The sequence below is a fragment of the Cenococcum geophilum genome (assembly GCF_001692895.1).
Source record: "Cenococcum geophilum 1.58 unplaced genomic scaffold K441scaffold_16, whole genome shotgun sequence".
NCBI lineage: Eukaryota > Fungi > Ascomycota > Dothideomycetes > Gloniales > Gloniaceae > Cenococcum > Cenococcum geophilum.
This window is the reverse complement of record NW_027137574.1, coordinates 2546704-2566005: the sequence shown is the minus strand read 5'-3', so window position 1 is coordinate 2566005 and position 19302 is coordinate 2546704. Positions and strand designations below refer to the sequence as shown.

The 19302-nt window shown below is 49.5% G+C and overlaps 11 protein-coding genes across 11 annotated transcripts; 5 read left to right on the top strand and 6 right to left on the bottom strand.

Annotated features, from left to right (window-relative positions):
* Positions 1-1962: 1962 nt before the first annotated feature.
* On the top strand, positions 1963-4358 carry K441DRAFT_676683 (uncharacterized protein; the record flags this gene model as incomplete). Its single annotated transcript, XM_067650984.1, has 3 exons — positions 1963-2039; positions 2511-2897; positions 3077-4358. The coding sequence occupies 3 exons, from the start codon at positions 1963-1965 to the stop codon at positions 4356-4358; spliced, it is 1746 nt and encodes a 581-aa protein (XP_067505308.1).
* A 54-nt stretch (positions 4359-4412) lies between these two features.
* K441DRAFT_74936 (uncharacterized protein) lies at positions 4413-5365 on the bottom strand. Its single transcript, XM_067654425.1, has one exon. The coding sequence runs from the start codon at positions 5011-5013 to the stop codon at positions 4468-4470; it is 546 nt and encodes a 181-aa protein (XP_067505307.1). The 5' UTR covers positions 5014-5365; the 3' UTR covers positions 4413-4467.
* K441DRAFT_74929 (uncharacterized protein) lies at positions 5366-6993 on the bottom strand. Its single transcript, XM_067654424.1, has 4 exons — positions 6516-6993; positions 6298-6461; positions 5964-6247; positions 5366-5898 (listed from the first exon to the last, which is right to left on the bottom strand). The coding sequence occupies exons 1-4, from the start codon at positions 6821-6823 to the stop codon at positions 5719-5721; spliced, it is 936 nt and encodes a 311-aa protein (XP_067505306.1). The 5' UTR covers positions 6824-6993; the 3' UTR covers positions 5366-5718.
* A 20-nt stretch (positions 6994-7013) lies between these two features.
* On the bottom strand, positions 7014-8144 carry K441DRAFT_658547 (uncharacterized protein). The gene is made up of 2 exons (XM_067648366.1): positions 7705-8144; positions 7014-7517 (listed from the first exon to the last, which is right to left on the bottom strand). Exons 1-2 carry the CDS (start codon positions 7954-7956, stop codon positions 7119-7121), a joined length of 651 nt encoding a protein of 216 aa, XP_067505305.1. The 5' UTR covers positions 7957-8144; the 3' UTR covers positions 7014-7118.
* Positions 8145-8154: 10 nt separating this feature from the next.
* K441DRAFT_74927 (uncharacterized protein) lies at positions 8155-8781 on the bottom strand. The gene has a single exon (XM_067654423.1). It carries the CDS (start codon positions 8620-8622, stop codon positions 8212-8214), a length of 411 nt encoding a protein of 136 aa, XP_067505304.1. The 5' UTR covers positions 8623-8781; the 3' UTR covers positions 8155-8211.
* A 948-nt stretch (positions 8782-9729) lies between these two features.
* K441DRAFT_555749 (uncharacterized protein) lies at positions 9730-11986 on the top strand (the record flags this gene model as incomplete). The annotated part of the gene is made up of 4 exons (XM_067643296.1): positions 9730-10408; positions 10461-10521; positions 10579-10832; positions 11064-11986. Coding segments are annotated over 4 exons (1917 nt in total), but the record flags the coding sequence as incomplete, so codon positions are not given.
* A 1186-nt stretch (positions 11987-13172) lies between these two features.
* Positions 13173-13860, bottom strand: K441DRAFT_74902 (uncharacterized protein; the record flags this gene model as incomplete). The annotated part of the gene is made up of 1 exon (XM_067654422.1): positions 13173-13860. A coding segment is annotated over one exon (202 nt), but the record flags the coding sequence as incomplete, so codon positions are not given.
* K441DRAFT_507206 (uncharacterized protein) lies at positions 13339-13539 on the top strand (the record flags this gene model as incomplete). Its single annotated transcript, XM_067642064.1, has 1 exon — positions 13339-13539. A coding segment is annotated over one exon (201 nt), but the record flags the coding sequence as incomplete, so codon positions are not given.
* A 242-nt stretch (positions 13861-14102) lies between the features above and the next one.
* K441DRAFT_74900 (uncharacterized protein) lies at positions 14103-15833 on the bottom strand. Its single transcript, XM_067654421.1, has one exon. The coding sequence runs from the start codon at positions 15547-15549 to the stop codon at positions 14491-14493; it is 1059 nt and encodes a 352-aa protein (XP_067505300.1). The 5' UTR covers positions 15550-15833; the 3' UTR covers positions 14103-14490.
* Positions 15834-17123: 1290 nt separating this feature from the next.
* On the top strand, positions 17124-17492 carry K441DRAFT_506072 (ankyrin; the record flags this gene model as incomplete). The annotated part of the gene is made up of 1 exon (XM_067642053.1): positions 17124-17492. A coding segment is annotated over one exon (369 nt), but the record flags the coding sequence as incomplete, so codon positions are not given.
* A 542-nt stretch (positions 17493-18034) lies between these two features.
* K441DRAFT_716949 (uncharacterized protein) lies at positions 18035-19170 on the top strand. Its single transcript, XM_067653986.1, has 2 exons — positions 18035-18639; positions 18726-19170. Exons 1-2 carry the CDS (start codon positions 18379-18381, stop codon positions 18912-18914), a joined length of 450 nt encoding a protein of 149 aa, XP_067505298.1. The 5' UTR covers positions 18035-18378; the 3' UTR covers positions 18915-19170.
* The last annotated feature ends 132 nt before the right edge of the window (positions 19171-19302 follow it).

Below are 19302 nucleotides of genomic sequence, written 5' to 3'. Positions count from 1 at the left end.
GCCCATCATCAATTCGCTGCGAGCTAGGAGGGAAAATGCGGGACGGAAAACTTGCGGCTTGCCTGATGCGCGGTCACTAGTTGTTCGTGTTGTGGTGTTATGGTGTCACGGTACAATATACTGAGACCAGGACGGCGAGACTAATCTGCTCCCGGTTAATTTCTGTGCACCAAGCGCAAACGTGGCCCAATATGTGATGTTCGTGCCGTATCCTTCGCAAAGGAACGTTGTTGGCTTTATAAACTATGCTGGTCACTGTAGAAGGGAACATCTAGGTTTTGTAAGACGTGCCGCTATAGTAAATTATGGAAAATATTGCATTGGGAAAGCAAGGAGCAAAATCCTGATGATGATGTGGGAGGAGGAACGAATATTTGCTGTGCATATCGGCATTTTAATGACAAGACGGTGTATGGAATTTATTGCTTGTACAAGCTCCGTTATTGAAGCCTAGGGGTAATCGAAGATCTCGTAAAGTACAATAAACCGTATTTAGTAGATATACTTAAACTATGTCATTGAAATAGCATCGACGATGTTGGTCATAGATCGGAATGAATACCTTATGGGGCCCAGACGGTAACACTATTCTTAGTGGGGGGTCCTCCTTGGTTCAGTGCCCAAATAACAATCACCGATAAGTAGGAATTTAAGTGGCTTAAATATTCAAGTAGATAGCGAGAGAATAGAGGTCGAACGCGTTAGTTCATTCGCCCAGGACAGAGATGCACGTGTAATGTTTGACATGTGAACTACAGAAAAAGAATGGGAAAAAGAAATTGCAGGCTGATGAGTTGACCGGACGGGTCTCGGCACCCACGCAAGAATCTTTTCTCAGCTGGTTCATGATGAATGAGGATAGAGTTTTCTTTCGGTATTTCTCTTCAGAATTTGACGGTGGTGGTGCAATGGGTGTGTACATTTGATATGATACTTGCCCTAAGAAGTGACCAGATCACGTAATATAATGTAAACTGGTGATACCTGGCGATGTGACCACTTTTGGTTCCCATTGCTCTTGCTGTAGGCCCTTGATGATAAGTTATTGATGATAAGTCTATTCTGAGCGAATAATGTAATAGTGGTGGTTAATGGTTTTTTAGAGTGCCATCGGAGTGAGGCTCCCTCGACGCAAATCTCTGAGAATTTCCTTGCAGGGGTAACTAGGCTTCTAATGTATATCAATCTCCCATTTAAACGTTGACCGGACGCCGTTTTCACATTCCCACATGCAATCAGCGATGCGATCGCGATGGACTAGTAATAACCAACCCCGCAAGCCTGGCAAGCCTGACAAACTCCAGGCTGCTGCAAACTAATGCATGAGGGGCTGCAAGGCGTCGTAGGCTCACAGCGGGGATGAATCCTACCATGGCTTGTGTCATTGGAGGCATATCACGAACCAGCGTTTGAGAATCGGGATGAGAATGCGTGATTCGACGACGGGATCATCATTTCATCACGACGGTTAAATATTCTCACTAGATTCTGCTAGGTTCTTGCCGAGAGGGGATCGGGCATAAGATGAGATGTACATCCTGAGATGGGCCGTTTTCCTTTTGGTGTCAAGCCGAACGGCAGGAAAGCGCCGGCTCAGCCCAGCCTTCGCGCGTTGCCATGCAGGAAGATGCAGAAAGCCACATGCGAGGACTCCCAAGCAGTGCGCCAATGGCAGGCGGCAATTTAATCGCGAGGCTGGGGAAATGCTGGAACGTGCGGAAGCTGTGGAGAGTGCTCAGCTGAAAAACGACGCTGAGCGGTCCGAGGACGAGCACCCACTGTCGTCGGTTTGCATAAATGTGAGATGGCCGGTCCAATGGCCTCCGTCCACGAGTGAGCCGTGAGACCCACTGGCACCACGAGCATTGGGCGAGACTCAGTGCGGTCCACAAGCGCTGGAGGGCGAGGGCGAGCTCTGGCTGGTGCAGCGGAGGGTCAATTGACGGCGTTTCAAGCTCGCAGATGAGCTCGCGGCCGTCGCCATCTCCGAAGAAGCTCGGCTCTGTTGCGATTGTTTTGAAAGCTGTTTGTTGTTTGTTGTGAGCGATTTTGAGGCCGCTCATCCGTTCGCTGACGGCCCAGGTGAAATAGGGGGCTGGTAGATGCTGTGCGTGCGACACGCTAGACGGGCGATCAAAACAAAGCCTTGCCTGTTGCAGACAGCTCCCTAAGCTCCAGCCAACCCCCTCCCAGCCAGCTTCGCGAGAATCGTCCACCCACAGCTCGCCCTCGGTTCCCCCAGCTACTTCTTCTGCTCCCCTTCCATTCCTCGCCAGAACAACTCACCAACCTACCCACCTTACCTCACCGTCTACATCTTGCACCAATTGCACTTCTTCACGTTATTCCCATCACATACCAAAGCTCAAGGTCGAGTCAAGTCATTGAAGCTGGCTACTTAAAAGGCTCTTCACTTCCTCCCCTCTCACTTCTTTGAGAACCCCTCTCTTAAGGAGCCAAGAAGTTCTTTCTTGTCTTCCTTTCGAATTGTTCCCGTAACGGTTCGAGAGGCATTCAAGAAAGGACGCCGCGACTCCAGTCAATCTGGACTTTGACGCCCGCGTCCCGATCCCCTTCAGTGTCTTCCCGTCCTCGTATCGGAGTGACGCTGTCACAGAACAAACAACACAGGTCAAGGTAGAAGGAGAAGTAAACCTACCTTCTCAGGCTTCGCACGTCGGACGGGAAGGTCACGAAACTAGCTTCACTTCCTTCTCCGAGACCGTCCCCGGCGAACGCACCGACCGACGTTACGAAGAGGAGGTTCGTGTTTACGAACAAGACCGCGTCCGTCGTCCGGTTCAAAGAGAAGAGCGCAGAGAAGAGGTCCGCATCTACGAGAAAGACCGCCGCTATCCCAAGGACCGCGTCTCCGAGGTTGAGATCAGCAGAGAGCGGTAAGTCAGTGCGTGTTTTGCATTATTGACCACGAATCATCATAAAAAGCCCCCTGTGCTTGGCGGAACGCCACGCAGAGCTAGCCTTTTCTTTTATTGTTGTCCGAGTAACACGGCTTCTCCACTTTTCCCAATCCCTTCCCGGTTCTCAAAGCTGACCTCCCTTTCTCATCAACCAGATACCAACAACCCTTCCAACGCTACGTCGGAGCTCAAATCGACGTCAAGGACAAAGCCTACGACAGAGACTTCAACACTGTCCAAGGTCCTCCTGCCGACTACGCTCCCTCTCAGATCGACGTGACTGAACGTCAGATCCGTCAACGCACTCGACCTATCGTCGGTGGATACGCCGAGAAAGGTTACACAAGCCAAACCACCGAGCCCAGCTTTGGTCAACCGGCTCAGTTTGTCCAGGATCGTATCCAGACAGCTCGAGATACTCAACCAAGCTACGGTCAGCCAGCCGAGTTTGTTCAGGAACGTTACACTTCCAGGACAGCTCAATCAACTCAACCTCGCTCCGGTCAACAGGACGTAGAGTTCGTCCAGACCTCTAGGACAGCTCAACCAGCTCAACCTCGCTACGATCAACAGGACGTAGAGTTCGTCCAGACCTCTAGGACAGCTCCACAACCCTCTCAAGCCCGCTTCAGTCAACGAGACGTCGAATTCGTTGACTCTCGCTCTCAAGCACCAGCAAGAGAGCAGATCCGAGTAGAAAAGACTACTCGGAGAACGGTCGATCCCCCTAAAAAGCACAAACTTGACATGGGATATTACGACGAAGACGGTCACTATCATTCTTTCCGCCACGGTCTCCATAAGGTAGCTGATCGTATTATCCACCCCATCCACGGTTCCCGTCACCACCACCACCATCAACCAGAAGAACGTGAGGAAGTAATCATCAAGGAACATTACACTCCCGCTGCTCCTACCGGTACTGTCGCTCCTCGTATCTCATCTTCAGTTACATCAGTGTCCTCATACTCTGAACCTCGCACAATGGCTCCCAACACCATCACCATTCCTTGCCACCACATCCGCATTGGCGATCTCCTGATTCTTCAGGGTCGCCCTTGCCAGGTCATCCGCATTACCACCTCTTCCCAGACCGGACAGCACCGTTATCTCGGTGTTGACCTCTTCACCAAGCAGCTCCACGAGGAGTCTAGCTTCATCTCCAACCCGGCACCATCCGTCATTGTCCAGAACATGCTCGGCCCTGTCTTCAAGCAGTACCGTGTTCTTGACATCCGTGAGGACAGTACCGTCGTTGCCATGACCGAGACTGGCGATGTCAAACAAGGTCTTCCTGTCCTTGACCAGAGCGGTCTTCTCTCCCGCCTGACAGAGTCGTTCGACAATGGTCGTGGCAGCGTCCGCGTTCTTGTCATCAATGACGATGGTCAAGAGATGGCTGTCGATTACAAGGTCATCCATGGTTCAAGGTTGTAGATGGTAAACCGTTTTGTCAATGGTAAGTACTATCATCCTTTCATTAATTAGTCATCAATTAATATCACCTAGGTCGTCATCAAACACTCTGCATGTGTCACGAGAGCATCTAGGAGTTTTGTTTCCGGTCGGCCGATTTCTCATCAGATTGTGTCAATAAACATTTGCTTTCTTTAGTTTTGCTTGCTTCTGCTCTCTGTATACTTGGTCTTGCTATGATGTTGCCTTCTGGTAATTTTCTCTCAACATCTTTCTTAGAGTGTATCGGCTTGGGCTTCTCACCATCCATTGCTTTAATCCAGCGTAATGCCATTCGTCTCTGCTCTAGCAATGAACTTTGGGTGTTAGAAAGGGAGAGCGGTGATGGAGGGCTGACGGAAGCGTCGGCTGATGGGTACTGCTCTGCTCTGGCTTGGCTAGGTGTGCAGGGAGTTTGTCGATTGGATGTTTGGAAAAGCGTGGAGTGAGTGTTGAGGTTGTGGATAGTTAATGCTAGGGTTGTTTGTTGTTTACTCATGNGTTCCATGTTGTGTGATGTGAGGGACCCTGATTTTGCGATGACTATCTCCACGGAGTGTGGGGTAGTTTGCCGTCTTTCCCACTCATCCATCTTACATTGTAATCGGCTGCATGCGGAGGTGGGGTAATTGGACATAAGCTGTTGCGACAGCACTGTCAGGCATCTGCTTTCCTCAATTCCGTCACCATTGCTTTCTTCTCAATCCTTTACTATTCAATTCAGCACCCATAGTTACTGGTGGCTTTGCTCTTGTCTTTTCGCCCATACTCACCTAGTTTCAGTCATCTAATGGTCCATTTCCCTTACTCTAGCTCTATCTCCATGGCCCCCTCCGCGGACTCCGCCACTATACATACACCTCCCCCGAAAATGAGACTTTCCTAGGCCTCCCGCCCTTTCCGAAAGATGTTCCGACCGCCCCGCTGCTACGTATTGAGCTGAAGAAGCTGCTGGAGGGGAATGGGGAAGAGGAAGAGCGGTGTTGGAGAGCATGCTGCGAGCTGGGGGTTTTCTACGTAGATTTGAGATCTGGTAACTATACGCAGAATGGAGAGAAGAAATCAGACGACACGGAACACGACAATGGATATGTGGATCAGCGGGGTATGGGCCGGATTGATGTGAAGAGGGAGGAGAATGGGAAGCTGGAGGTGGACGGCGATGCATTACTTGCTGACACGGAGAAGCTGTTCAAGGTGCAAGATGTTAAAAGGCTATTTCATTGATTCATGGGGAATATCTCGCAAGGCCGTAACATTACGTATGCCGACAGAATGACTATCCAGAGTCCACCCCATAAATCCACAACCAAACTCTATAGCAGCTAACATGTGGCATCATCTATGCCGGGAAAAGTCTCGCCTTCCGTATACGTCTAATAGCGACTGTCCGAAGATTATCGACCGAGAGGTCAAAGGTATCGTCTGGATTTCTACCAGCGGGTATTGCGGACCCGAATAGCTGCCCTCGGGTAATAGTAATGACTTGAGCTGTGGTAGTAATCGGTGTTGGGAGAATGGTCTAATTCCGTCAGCCACTAACTTTTATATTTAGATTTAAAAGATGTTAGACTGTTAAATAATTACCTCAGTTTGTAGCAGTCTCTTGTTCCCGGCTAGATCCAGATTATAAACTTCAACAAATGCCTTTACCCGTTTACCTATTATTTTAGTCCACTTAATAAGTAAAACTACTTGAACAAAGCCTGCTCCGCCCTTAAGCCACAAACTTGTATCCTGATGAAGTTTCGGAACAGACTCTGACCATCCAGCCTCAACTATAACGGTCGGAATATCTTTATCTTGTGGAACAATGGCCTGATCCGGTTGCTTAGATGAATTAATGTAGGGTGGTCCAAAGTTCGTAATAGCTATCCATCTTTAGTGGAGACGAAGCTTAATAGAAGATAATAACATTTACTAGTTCCAGAATATATCTCCAGGAGATCAGACTCGGCGGCAGTAATAAACCCAGAACGTTCCATTATCTTTATTTCCTTAAGTAGCCATGGCTGATAGCAATCATGGATGAAATTTGGCATAATGTTAATGTGTAGAGTCTGGGTGTATGAATTGTAGCTGACCCTAATATCGAGGAATATTAGTAGGAAGTCTTTGAGAACTACAGTGGAAGTTTACCTATGCCCTACCGCCTCTACTCTTCTATCTTCATCTAGGGAATTCGCAACTGAGAATCCAGTTTCTGAGTCAACGCCTTCATAAGTCAAGAGCTGATGCTCCGTGGCTGCTGCGATGGTGCGACTAATTTGGATGAAAAGTTTCTGGGCCGGGAGCTTTTGGTTATTCTCGGTGTTCTTGCGATTACTCTGCCTTGTTATGGGAGTCTGCTTCACCTGATTGGAGCAGCTGTCATCAGATATGGACATGGAGGAGCTGTCAGGTACGGACGAGGAGCTGTCAGATGCGGATAAGGAGGAGTCAGACATGTTGGAAGGTGTTGTGTTTGTTGAAAAAAAGGCTGGTGGGATATAAAAGAAAGATCGTCAGTATTCCTTAGCACGGCAGCGTCCAACGAGTATGTGGTCTGTGCGCGAACACCAGTTTCAAAATAACACGTGCCGTGCTAAGGGATAAAAAGTTATTGCTACCTTGAATCGCATCGTAAAGAGCTGGATCAAACAAGAAATGACAATGCAGGAAACTGTGCATACTCCAAACCTCGACACTCAATAAACCAGACGAAAAGTTAGTAATCTAGCCGTCCGATACCATCACTCTACCTCACTTTGAACCCCATACCTTCAAATTCACATGCTGCCGATGACACAATTGGTCCCTGCACATCACGACCGCCCAGCTCGTGACGCCCAGAAACGTCCGCGAAATGACGGGTGGCAACCACGCAGCATTCGCACCTCTGCTTAATGCCCTTATTCCGCTAGCGCTGCCGGCTTGGTTGGATGAAACGCTGTGATAAATGCGGTTTTGGTGGGAATTTATGCTGGAGGCAGCGAATAGCGATGAGTGATGGGATGTTATTGGAATGGATGAATGGGATAAATGGGATAGGATAAACGAAGGCGAAGAGTCGATCAATATGCCTTCCGTCAGAGCCCTGGATTGAGGAAACTTGGAATAAAAGTGTGATGTTATCCAAAAGACAACTACATACGTACGTGCCTGCCTACCTATTACCTACCTTTAACGTCTGAAGTCGTTCCTCCGTTCCACATACCGACACCGGGCACGTATCTGATCCATCTTCAGTCGCGCGCCACATCCGCTGTCTACAGCTCGAAGAATCAGATTAGATATTGCTATTCCTCTTCCCTTCCGTAGTATACAGGTGGCTGATTTTAACACAGACGGTCTCCTCGTCTGGATCTCCATAGGCATTCACGCGACCGCAAACCGCGACTCTAACGTCAGCTACGCCGCCTACCTCGCCGTAGACGGTTGACATGACGACCCGAACGTGAGCCCGGTTGGCGGTGGTGCGGGCGGCAATGGCACTTTCAATGGCACCATGCCTAATGGTACTATGCCTTCCGGCGGTATTCCGAGCGGTACGGTTGTTCCCCAGGTTGCGAGCGCTGCGGCGGTCAGGAGGAGCGCGCATAATTTGCGCAAGCTATTTTCGGGGGCTGCTAGGAGGGTGTTTTAGGTGTGAGGTGTAGATAAGGGTTTTGTGGGCAAGCGGAAGTTGGGGCAAACAGGGGATAGGCGACTTTTTTCTTGTGCTATAGACATTTCCTTCAACATATATATATATATATATATATCCGGGCACTCTTCGCGAAGCCGCTGCTATTAGATTTTTTTGAATAACAGATGTTTCAAGTTTCTAAACACTAAAGTTTTCGTTCTCGTGAGTTCATTCTACGGCTTCTTGAGGTCTTTCCCGGCTTCCCTGGCCCACTTTTCGGGGCTGACGAGGTTTGAAGAGAAGAGAGAAGATGGGCATTAGAGGAGGAAGAGGTGGTAAACTGATAAGAGAATAATAATTTAAGATTATACGGAAAAGACCAAAGAGGAGAGAAGAGAGAAGAGAGAAGAAGCTCGAAAAAGTTCGGAGGAAACTATGAGACCTAAAGGAGAGTAAGAAATGGTGGAAAGATATTTTGGGAACAAGAGAATGATGAATGATGACGGGAGGACGAAGGAAGGGAGGTGCGAATGAGGGAATTAAAGCGTGTAGATTGGAAGATACAAAGAAAAGGCAAAGTACGGTCCTAACGCGCTGGGAAGGGAAAAGAAAAAGGTGCAGAAGATAGGAAATTTGCATTTATGCTCTCCTAAGTGCCATATCACGTTAAAACTTAGTAAAGCCTTTTCGTTTCCAGGCCTATTTATATGGAGATAGCGTTGTACTGAGTGAGAAAAAGTTATGCAGAGATGAGGTTGACGTGTGAATCTATGGTGATGAGGAGGGATTGTACACAGGTCATTTTAGAAATTTCCTAATATCTCTTAAGAGTATAGTGCGATCCCTTCGTAGACCTTTTGTGTAGATACATAAAGATTGCGCTTTTTATTACTCGGCGGTATCCCGTCCCGGAGTTCCCGGATGGTGAGCAAAAATGGAAGGAATTTGCTGTCAACGTGTTTCGCTAGGTATATTTTTTAGACCATAGAAAGATCTAGCCTATTTACAATCCTCTACATAAATTTTACTCGAGGATTGAGACATCACAGTCAGATCAACAACAAGTGTAATAGTGATGAAGCATGCCGGAGTTGTGCTCCGGCAATCAGACTTCCCCGTCGGGCCTCCCAGCTGAACTCGGGCCAAATTCAAACCCCGCCTGTTGAGTCCGAATATCGCTCCGCCATGCCCACCTCACCTCTATCTAGCACCTAGCTATCGCGTCGGGCAATATGGTCGTATGGATACCTCCGCCCAATTACCACCTGCTGGTCCGCCGTCCAGTGACGGCAACACTTCAAGAATCAAGAGGGCCAACCAAGCTTGTTTGAATTGCCGAAAGCGCAAGTCCAGATGCCTATTGTAAGTCCGCAGACGGACAAAATAACAGCATGCAGACCCGACTGTGGATCTCCAAGGCGCATGTATAATCAATTTAGACATTTATGCTGACAGTTTCTTAGAGATGTTGACGGTATAGTTCCATGCCTTCGCTGTAAACGCGACAGCCTTGAATGCATACTGGGTGGGTCTAATCGAGGAGGACGGCGTGTCCGGAAAAGCACTCTCGATGCCCAGATTCTACCTTCTCCCAATACATATCCTCAAGAAGACACCGGCTTTCATGGCCTTGGTAATGTCGGCACCGTAAGCCCTTGGACGCATACTGGAGCTCAAGAAAGAACAGCTGTAGAAGACAACCAGCAGCAGCTTTCGCGAGACGGTCAATTACCGAGTTCAGACTCATCGTCTACCCCAGATGACATACCATTCCCGAACCTACAGAATCCTTCGGATGCGCTTGGAATTCTAGCGCGCGTGGCGGAGACTAGCACGGGTGAAAATGAGACGCCTACGAATGGACATCGTGCTTCGCATCCTACGCCAATGGCGCAACCGGGAGGAGCCATTCAAACGCAGCAGATCTCATACCGGCTCCTCGAACTAGGGATTCTTACGATTCCGAAGATATACCAGTTACTTATGCGCTATCAACAGCACTACCACCCCTATTACCCTTTAGCGACACCTAAAATATTCGAAACTTCAAGGCTAGCGGAGATGGCCCAGCGTGAAGTTCATCTCTTAACGGCTATCTTGCTTATATCCTCTAAAGACTTAGTTGAGGAACCTCAGGTCTACGAATCATGCTCCGAATATATGAAGACGCTCGTCTCCAACCTCGCCGCAGGCGGTGATGCCGACGTTGAAGCAGTAGAGGCTCTCTTAATCCTCGCAGAATGGGCACCTTATACCCAGCGAGCGTCCGGAAAAGTGGGACGCGGAGAAGAGGATAAGGAGAGCTGGATGCATGTTGGACTTGCCCTGCGGATTGGTTATTTTCTTGGTTTGGATAAGTATTCTTTTCGGGTGGTTGATGACGGAAAGGATAGTCAGCATAACCGGAAACGGCTTGTTTGGACAGGTAAAGTGTAGCGTAATTTATGAGAGTGGCAAAGGGCTAATACTAGGATCAGCTTCCTACATATCGGACCGACAAATTTCGATCCGGATCGGGAAGGCCTTTTGGTCAAGAGGGTAAGCAAGGATTTTCCTATGTAGCGTTTCTTTTGGAGTTATGCTGAGATAATCCAGCCCTGGCCCGTTGACCACGCTTCGCCGCGAGGACTATCCATCTCTATTACCACAAAGCCCGAACGAAGAGGATTATGCCAGCATATTTCAAGCCACGCTCGAATTAACCCAACTGTTTAGCAATGTGCATGATGTACTATATTCAAATCCGGGATCGAGTTTTCGTTCACACCTCAGTGGAGGATATATCAAGTTTATTGATGATTTCCGCTCTGCGATTTATGGCTGGAAGAGCGTTTGGGGAACTCTAACATGTAAGTCTCACAATTCCTCTAAGATGTTTAAAAGTCTTCAATACGTCTCCGCAAGTGTGGTTTTGTTTCTGTAAGAAGAATCCGAAGCACCTCCGTCCTGACACTGAAGTGCATTATATTTTGGTTCTTGGAAGGCCACTTAAGCCGCCGAATATATTGAGCAAATTCCAAAACAGGCGCTTCATTTTGACTTTCTATTCCAAATCCGCAGCAGACTAATTATCCACACAGGCTCTCCACAACTTAAAGCCACACTCTTAATGTCTTATGACTATTTGCGGCTCTACACAAACGCCTTCGCCTTTCAAGCAACGGTCCGCCGTGCTCTTCCAGCCTCTACCACTTCTACTTCCGATCCCAATTCCGCTAATCAAAATCCTGCCCCACTCCCTAACCACGCCATCCAAGCGCCATCCCGAGTCTTCTACAACAACGTTGCTTCAGTTGGCGATGCCCGTTTCATCTACGAAGGCCTTGACGCCGCTAAGGCTATCCTCACAACCGCCAACAACTTCGTCGACCCCGAAAAATCACTCCGTTTCATGCCCCTCCGCTTCTACCTCTACCTTGTCTACGCCGGCGTATTCCTCTACCGCGCCCGCTGCGTCGGCGTGATCGGCAACGAAGAAGAGCGCCCCATCCGCACCATGATCCAGGAAATCATCACACGGCTCCAGCGCAGCAGCGTCGGCGCCGGCAGCGGCATGCAACACCCCGGCAGCCGATACAGCCAGCTGCTGAAACTGCTATGGGCCAAAGTCGGGCGCAAGGACAAGAGCTCACGGACGCATTCCTCAGCCTTCAACACTACCCATGGTGCCCGCATGCCGCTAGATAATAACGGCATGCCGACCACGCCTGTACCTGGCCCGCCGCGTCCGCCGCCAAGTCAGGCGGGCAGCGGTACGACGGGGGAGTCGCCGGCGGTGACGGAGCAGATGGGCGATTTTAGCTGGACTGACCTTATGGCGGTGGGCGAGTTCGCTATGAATGGAAATGGAGGTGCGGGCGTGCATCAGCAAGACGATGGAGGGCTGTGGGCAGGGTTTCTGCCGCTGGATATGGGCATGGGTATGGGAATGGGGACAGCTGGACAGGGGGCTGGGTGGGAGAATGGAGGGTTTGAGGGGGGAGAGTTGGGAATGGCGTTTTAAGTAATTTGAGGCGCCTGCAGGAAGGATGGAAGGTTTTGGGTGTATTGAAGAGGGGTGGGAGGTTGCCTGGCTGCCTGGTTGCCTCCATTGATTGGCGGTGGATCACGGTTAATGCGAATGACTACGGTGTACGTTTTTGTACGTGGCTACGTAAACTGATCCGCAAGGAAAGGGAGATATGTATGATGGTGAGTGGGTTTTTAAAAATTGGGTGAGGTTAATCAGTGCTTTCATAGACTAATCTTTGGCTACGTAGCCTCAGTATGGTGATTGGTATTACTTTTTGGTTGTGTGTGCGTTCCCTAGGGGTTACACACGTCGCCTTTCATTCAGTATCATAAGGCTCCAGAGGGTCTGTAGTCCTATATTCTTCCAAACCATATTTCTAGATTCATTTTCTACTTTTGAAACCCATCTATTCAAAATCAGCGGTCCTTGGTGGGAATCCCTTGGATCTTACTCCTTCTGAGCAGGTTTTGTTTTAACATTTCTTTACTATTACATCCTTTACACCCAACCGGAACATAAAAACTAAACTGGGTGGATAGACTCGGGTAAATTCGAGGGTGAAATTTACTTTATATTCAGAACCTTCAGTCAATGTGCTAGATAACACTCTTTCCCATGAAGAAGTTAACGGTTGGGTTAAACACCATAAGTTTCCCTCTAATTTTGAGAAATATAGTCCTATCTCCTTGCGCTATCGTGAGAGTATGCTGTAGATACGTAAATCCTGGATACCTGAAGTAGTTACCCCGGGAAGAAGACTGCTTGCTCCGAGGGAAGAGCTTCTGCTCCGGGGACCAGACGTCTCGTTTGGAGGAGATTGATTAATATCCCCATAATTAGGGGGGATGATTATGATGATTTGGAAGCAAACATATATTAACAAGTTACCTTTCCCGTATATCCCAACCTCTGCCATCCCGAAATCCTGCAGGCTTTGCTGAGGTAGCCATGCAGAAATACCAGAATCGGGTAAGATGGTCCTTCGAATCTGCAGAATTGCATGTCAACACTAAACACCTCCGGATCCATACTCCCACCACTTCTCGCGTAGCAAATAGACTACCCTAGGTTGCCTAAAGCCTGCAACGGCTATCCCTCCGGATATTACAAGCGTCTGCTACAGTAACAGGCCTCAGGCTCCGGGCCCGCTGGAATTCCATGGCAAAAATACTGCTATAACAAATCTAAATCCTTCATACAATTCGGTGTTTTAAGCTATACAGTTCTAGTACTTAGCTAGCCTCAAATATCAAGAGCGTCTCAGGCAACCTCGAAAGCGCTCCTAGCACTGGTACCTCTACCTCCCCTCTTTCCCCTCCCAACCACCAGACTAACACCCCGCACAGGAAGGTGTGGCCCGGCTCGTCCGCAAAGCCGTCTCCGTCGCCACCCTAGTCCTCCACGTGAAGCAGCACGACGACGAGGCCGGGACGACGCACATCGAGACGCAGCAGACGGCCAGCGGCGGCATCAAGGGCACGACGGAGCAGCGCACGCTCGACTGGCGGTGGGCGCCGCAGTCGGGTTACTTCTTCGGGAACGTGCGCACGCCCGCACACGCGGTGGGTCTCGGTGGCTGATATCGGGGCTGATAATGAAGAACACGGGGCGTTCGGCCGGGAGGATGTGAAGTTTTTGAAGGAGGGGTGGGAGGAGGAGCGGGTTATTGAGACGGTGGTGGAGAATCAGGAGAGGAAGTGGGCTGAGAGGTGATGCTGGAGGGGAGAGGAGACATGTGAGGAGGGTTCTGGAGAGGAAGGTAGGGGGGAAGAAGGTTGAGAGATTGGTTATGGTTTTTGATTGGGTGGAAAAGGAATAGGGAAGGAAGGGTATTAAGCTTATTGCGAGAAGTAATGAGATTGTTGAAATGATCAGACTTATGAGCTTAGGATCTTGCTGATTGATGTCACTATATCTCGAAGAGACTTGACATCAAAGGCGTAGTGGAATTTTCCCTGGTACCGAATATCTCCGTTGGCTATGCCGAAAAGACCTATTACTGCTAAAATACGAGAAAAGGTTAACATCTTAGTACAACCTCGTTGCTCTGATACGAAAAGAAAGGAAAGTAAAAGAATATTCGTATTTATTTCCTATCAAGATTCCTGTAAAATATTGAGGCGAGAAGTCAAGCCTATCAACTGAGGCCTTGCTACACATCTTCAGAAGCACATGGACTACCTTTTTTTACCGTCGGATCCTACGGAAGGCGCCACAGCTGTACCATACGTTACAACCGAGAAATATGACGGCGGGCTAGTGCATTAGGGGCCTACCCCCCCAATATCCGCCGTCGAACCCCGCACGAGGTCGCGCAGCGACCGCTCGCAAGTATCCTCGCACGCAAATTTAGATAAAATGATATATAGTTCGACTTAAATTAGTACTTTACAGGCGGTCGCGTAACATTATACTAAAATTTAAATACCTAAACGCGTTCTATTTTCGCTACTAGGGACAATAAAGGTAGTATATCTTGTTCTAGCGCGTTCAGCTTACGAGCAAACCTTCAACGACATGAGTCCACCGTTCACAGCAAAGCCTTTGGTCCAGACACAACATATCGGTGCCCAAATCCGCAGGATAAGTTGCAGAAGAACTGGAGCGGAATGCTTCTTAAAGTGGCGACGGAAGTCAGCAGCACGACGGAAGGTTGCTGGACAGCCCATGTGAGTGCAGGAGATCCGGTCGCCACTGGAATGCGTGTTGGCAGCATTGGGGGCAATCTGTGCGGCAGGAAGAGAAGGACTTGTAAAGGCCGTGCCATTGCGTTGGGTGGTAATACCTGATGAGTTCGTCATCTCAGGAGTAGGGTCGGTAGTGGATGCAAAGCCGTCGAGGCCCCAAAAACCGTTAATGGGATCGTTAGGATTGATTCCCAGTAGCTCATCATACATAGTGTCGACAGCTCCTTCGACAGAACCTAGGATAGGCTCAAAATGACCATCATCAACGGCTGTATGAGCGCCATCATGAAGAACATCGAGCTGCTCATCATACACATTGTCAGTAGCTCCTTCGACAGAACCCAGGACAGGCTCAAAATGGCCCTCATCAACGGCCGTATAAGCGCCCTCATGAGACAGCGGAGGCACAGAGGACCAGTCCAAGCTAGGATCGGAGAGTTCCCCACCTGCGAAGTGGTAAGGACCTTGAGGAACCGGTAAGGGCGTAAAGGGCCAGTCGAAATTGGCACCGGGGAGCTCTCCGCCGGTAAAGTGGTGAGAGCCGTGAAGAGTCTGCGAGGGCGCAGAGGACCGGTCAGGAGAATCAAAGTGGGTATTGAGGAACGCTTCCTCAGTCGGGCGATAGGGACTCCGCAGAGCTTGTGAGGGCGCAGATGGCCAATCGGCATGATCCGAGGAGTGACCTGAGAATCCATCATTGGTGGTTTGGTGAACTTCCTGAGGCAGGGGCGTGGATGAGCAGTAGGCAGAATTCGAGGCCGAAACATAGCCGCGTTCGTTGGCGGTGGCGTAGGAAAACTGTGAGGGCGCAGGAAACGAATTGGCATCGTGGAAGGCAAGGTCAATGTGATGGCTGAATGCCAGCATGAGCTTAAAAAAAACTTACATAACATCTGAAATCCCGTTGATAGGCGTTGAAGACTCTGCTAATATCGCGGAGGAAGAGCCCTGGGTAGAGTTCGACATAGTGTAGTGAAACCAGACGAAGAAGAAGTGGATCTGGAAGGCGAACGATATTTGTATTGAGCCGTAGGGTAGGGGTAGGCAGTTTGAGGGATGAAGTTAGACTTTCGAATAATGGTGGGAAGGACTCTCCAAATATCCAACCTACAGCTCTTCGCAGAGTACAATGGAGGGCGGCCAATAAAAGTGGCGGCCTTCGCTGGCGCAGCTCGGACGTGCGCCATAGGTCAGCGCGACCACGCTAAAATAACGGCCCACCACACCAAATCTCACTTTCCCTTTTAGCGTGGTCAGCTGAACTATAAAACTATTATAGCCACACAACGGAGCGCCCTACTACCACTCGAGTTCTTGGAATACTCCTTTATTCTCGGACAGAAGCTTCTGTCGATCTAAGCATGCCTGCCGACAAATCCGCATCTGCAGCAGTAGGTCTGGATTCAGAGGCCTCGAGACCACATCCTCATACGATCACTCAAACCCAAGGACTCATCAAATGTGGATTTTGCAATCGTACATTTACCAAACTTGGGCAGCGCAAGAACGTCCCTCTACTCCCTTTGAATTGTACTGTAAACTAACAATCCTTCTACTGCAGCCGCCACGAGAAAACTCATACCCGGCCATATCGTTGCGACAAGTGTGACAAAGGGTTTGCATTAAGACACGACCTTGATCGACATAAGTCCCAGCACGGAAATGTTCACGTTAAATTTCACTGCAAATGGCCAAACTGTAATTTCGAAGTCACTCGAAAAGATAATCTGCAAAGGCACATGAACAAGGTTCATAAACTAAAGGATACCCCAGGACAACCAGAACAAGATGAAGGTCAAACTGCGTATCACGAATCGTTAAAAGAGCAGAAGATTTTACTGGAGCAGTCCAGCTTTTTATTGGCAGTTGAAAAGGCAAGTGTTCCGTTGGTCAAGCGTTTACTTGAGAATGGGGCCAATATTGCATCAACATCGGAAGATGGAAAAACGGCACTGCATGTGGCGGCAATGACTGGAAATGAAGATTTGGTACAGCTGTTACTTTCAGCCGGGGTTGACCCCCATGCAAAGGATAACAAGGGATTCTTGGGGCTCCATCACGCCGCAATCATTGGTCACGAGGAGGTAGTGCGAATCCTGGCTGAAATATCTGAGAATGTTGACGTAATGGGTGATGGATTTACGCCGTTACTATTAGCGGCTGCAAACGGGCGGGAGTCGGTGGTCAGGTTGCTGCTTGAAATGGGCGCTGATCCAGAGAAGAGGGATGCCAAGCATGGACGGACAGCGCTATTGTGGGCAATAAACCGGAGGCATGAAGTAGTGGTTAACTTGTTACAAGCCTGTGGAAACGTCAACCCTAATTTGGGTAAGGGAAAGGGACATACACCATTATGGTTGGCGGCGCGAAGAGGAGACCAGGAGACCGTCAGGCTGCTACTAACCTGCGGTGATGTTAACGTTAATTTGAGCAGGGCAAAGGGAAGTCCGCCGTTATTAGAGGCAGCGAAGAGGGGACACGAAGAAATTGTTCAGCTGCTGCTAGCGCATAACGATATCGAGGTCAACTCAAAGAGTTATTACGGACAGACACCGCTATCGTGCGCAGCAGAGCAAGGACATCAAAGCGTGGTTCAGCTGCTACTAGCGCGTGATGATATCGAGGTCAACTCAGAGAGCTATTACGGACAGACACCGCTATCGTGCGCAGCAGAGCACGGACATCAAAGCGTGGTTCGGCTGCTGCTAGCGCGTGACGATGTTGAGGTTAACTTAAAGAGTAATTACGAACAAACGCCCCTAGGGTATGCAGTAGAGAGAGGGCACCTCGAGGTGGTTCAATTGCTGCTAGCACGCGACGATGTAGATGTTGAGGCGGCCAATGTAAAGAATGTCTTGGGACGAACGCCGCTAGAGCACGCAGCAGAGAGAGGGCACCTTGAGGTGGTTGAGCTGTTCAGATTGCGTGACGCTGTCTCTTGAGTACAAAAGGTGGTCTTGGGTCTGTCCATTCATTACAATGCTGGAAAATAATGCTGGAAAAGTTAGTTTCGAGTTTTGATTCGAGGGGTTTGTCTGCTTTTACGGCGAGATTGGATCAAGGTCATGACCAATGTCATAGAGCCTAACTTAGTTCGCTTTTGCCATCAATAAAGAAGAGCTGCTAGACGTAGACCCGAAGCTTTCGAGTTGGATTCAGATTCCTTTTAGCTGTGATGTCGATAGACTGGAATTTCCATCTGTGTATTACAAAGCGAATCCGTTCGCTAATTATCGCTTTAATAGGAAAAGCGCCAGGGCCTATCTGCAGCCACCAGCTCAGGGAGCACAGAGTCTGAGTAAATGGCACACTCACGACCATCTATAAAGTCCATTGCAGAGTGACATCAGGTCTATTTCGCACCATTGTAGTTCTTTGTGCAATTGGGTTCTAGTTGATATGAAGCTGTCTTCTTTTCATTCACATCTCATTTCTTTACCATTCCCCAAGATTAAAGCAATGAAGCTCAAGACCATCACAATCGCTGGTGTAACCACCCCAACCCCATTACTACAGCCCCCATCCTAACCACACTGATCCAAGAACTCCTACACACCACCCCCAACTCCACATCACCCCCCTCACCCGCCCCACCTCCACCTACACTGCTCCCTCCCCCCTTATCCGCACCTTTACCGCCGACTTCACATCCCCAGCCTCCCTCACCGCCGTGCTGCAAGGCCAAGATGCGCTGGTATGCTGCATCCCGGCGGCGCGACCAAGCACGACGCATGGAAGCCGCTGATCGACGGCGCGGTCGCGGCGGGCGTGAAGCTGTTCTTCGCGAGTGAGTTCGCGTCCGACATCATGAGCCCGTATTTCGCGAAGTTCCCGCCGCTGTTCGTCGGCGACAAGATCCGTGTCCGGGGTTATTTGGAAGAGAGGGTGGGGAGTGGGGAAATTGCGTGGACGGTGCCGAACGGAGGGCCGTTTTTTGACATGTATGAGTTTTGCTGCGTTCTCCTTTTTTTTTTGGAGCGGTCTTGGTTGGTTGGTCGGTGCGGTAGGGATTGCAAGCTGATGAGTGAGTAGGGGTTATGAAGGCCCCGGCGGGTTTCGATATCCCTAGCCGCAAAGCTCGCATCTATGACACTAGCAATAATTTCGCGTGTGGGACCCCTCTCCCGGTCATGGGCTCTACGGTGGCCAATGCTACGCAATCCGGATCCGATTATCAATCGCGCGGTTTTTACCTCCAGCGTGAAAGGTGTTACTCAGAATGCCATCCTTGAGGCCCTGGAAGCGGAGACCGGGGAGATGTTCACGGCCGAGCATGTCGATATGAAGGAGATCAAGAAAGAGGCGGAGTAAGCGCTCGAGAGATGCGAGTTGGCGAAGGCTATCGGGGGTATGACCATTAATTCGAACTTCAATGAGGAAGACAGTGTGGCGAATTTCTGGGACATGGTGGGAAATGAGTTGCTTGGCGTGAATCCGGTTAGTGTCGGGGAAGCTGTGAAGGAAGCTATGGAGAAATGGGGAAAGGATTAAGGGGTAGAATGAGAGTGGTGGTCGGTCTAAAAGAGAAACGTTGACCTCGAAATCAAAGCAAGCCACGTTAGTACACTTAGAATAGCAATCGACGTTCTTCTAGACACTATGTTTTACTCGTTCATCTAC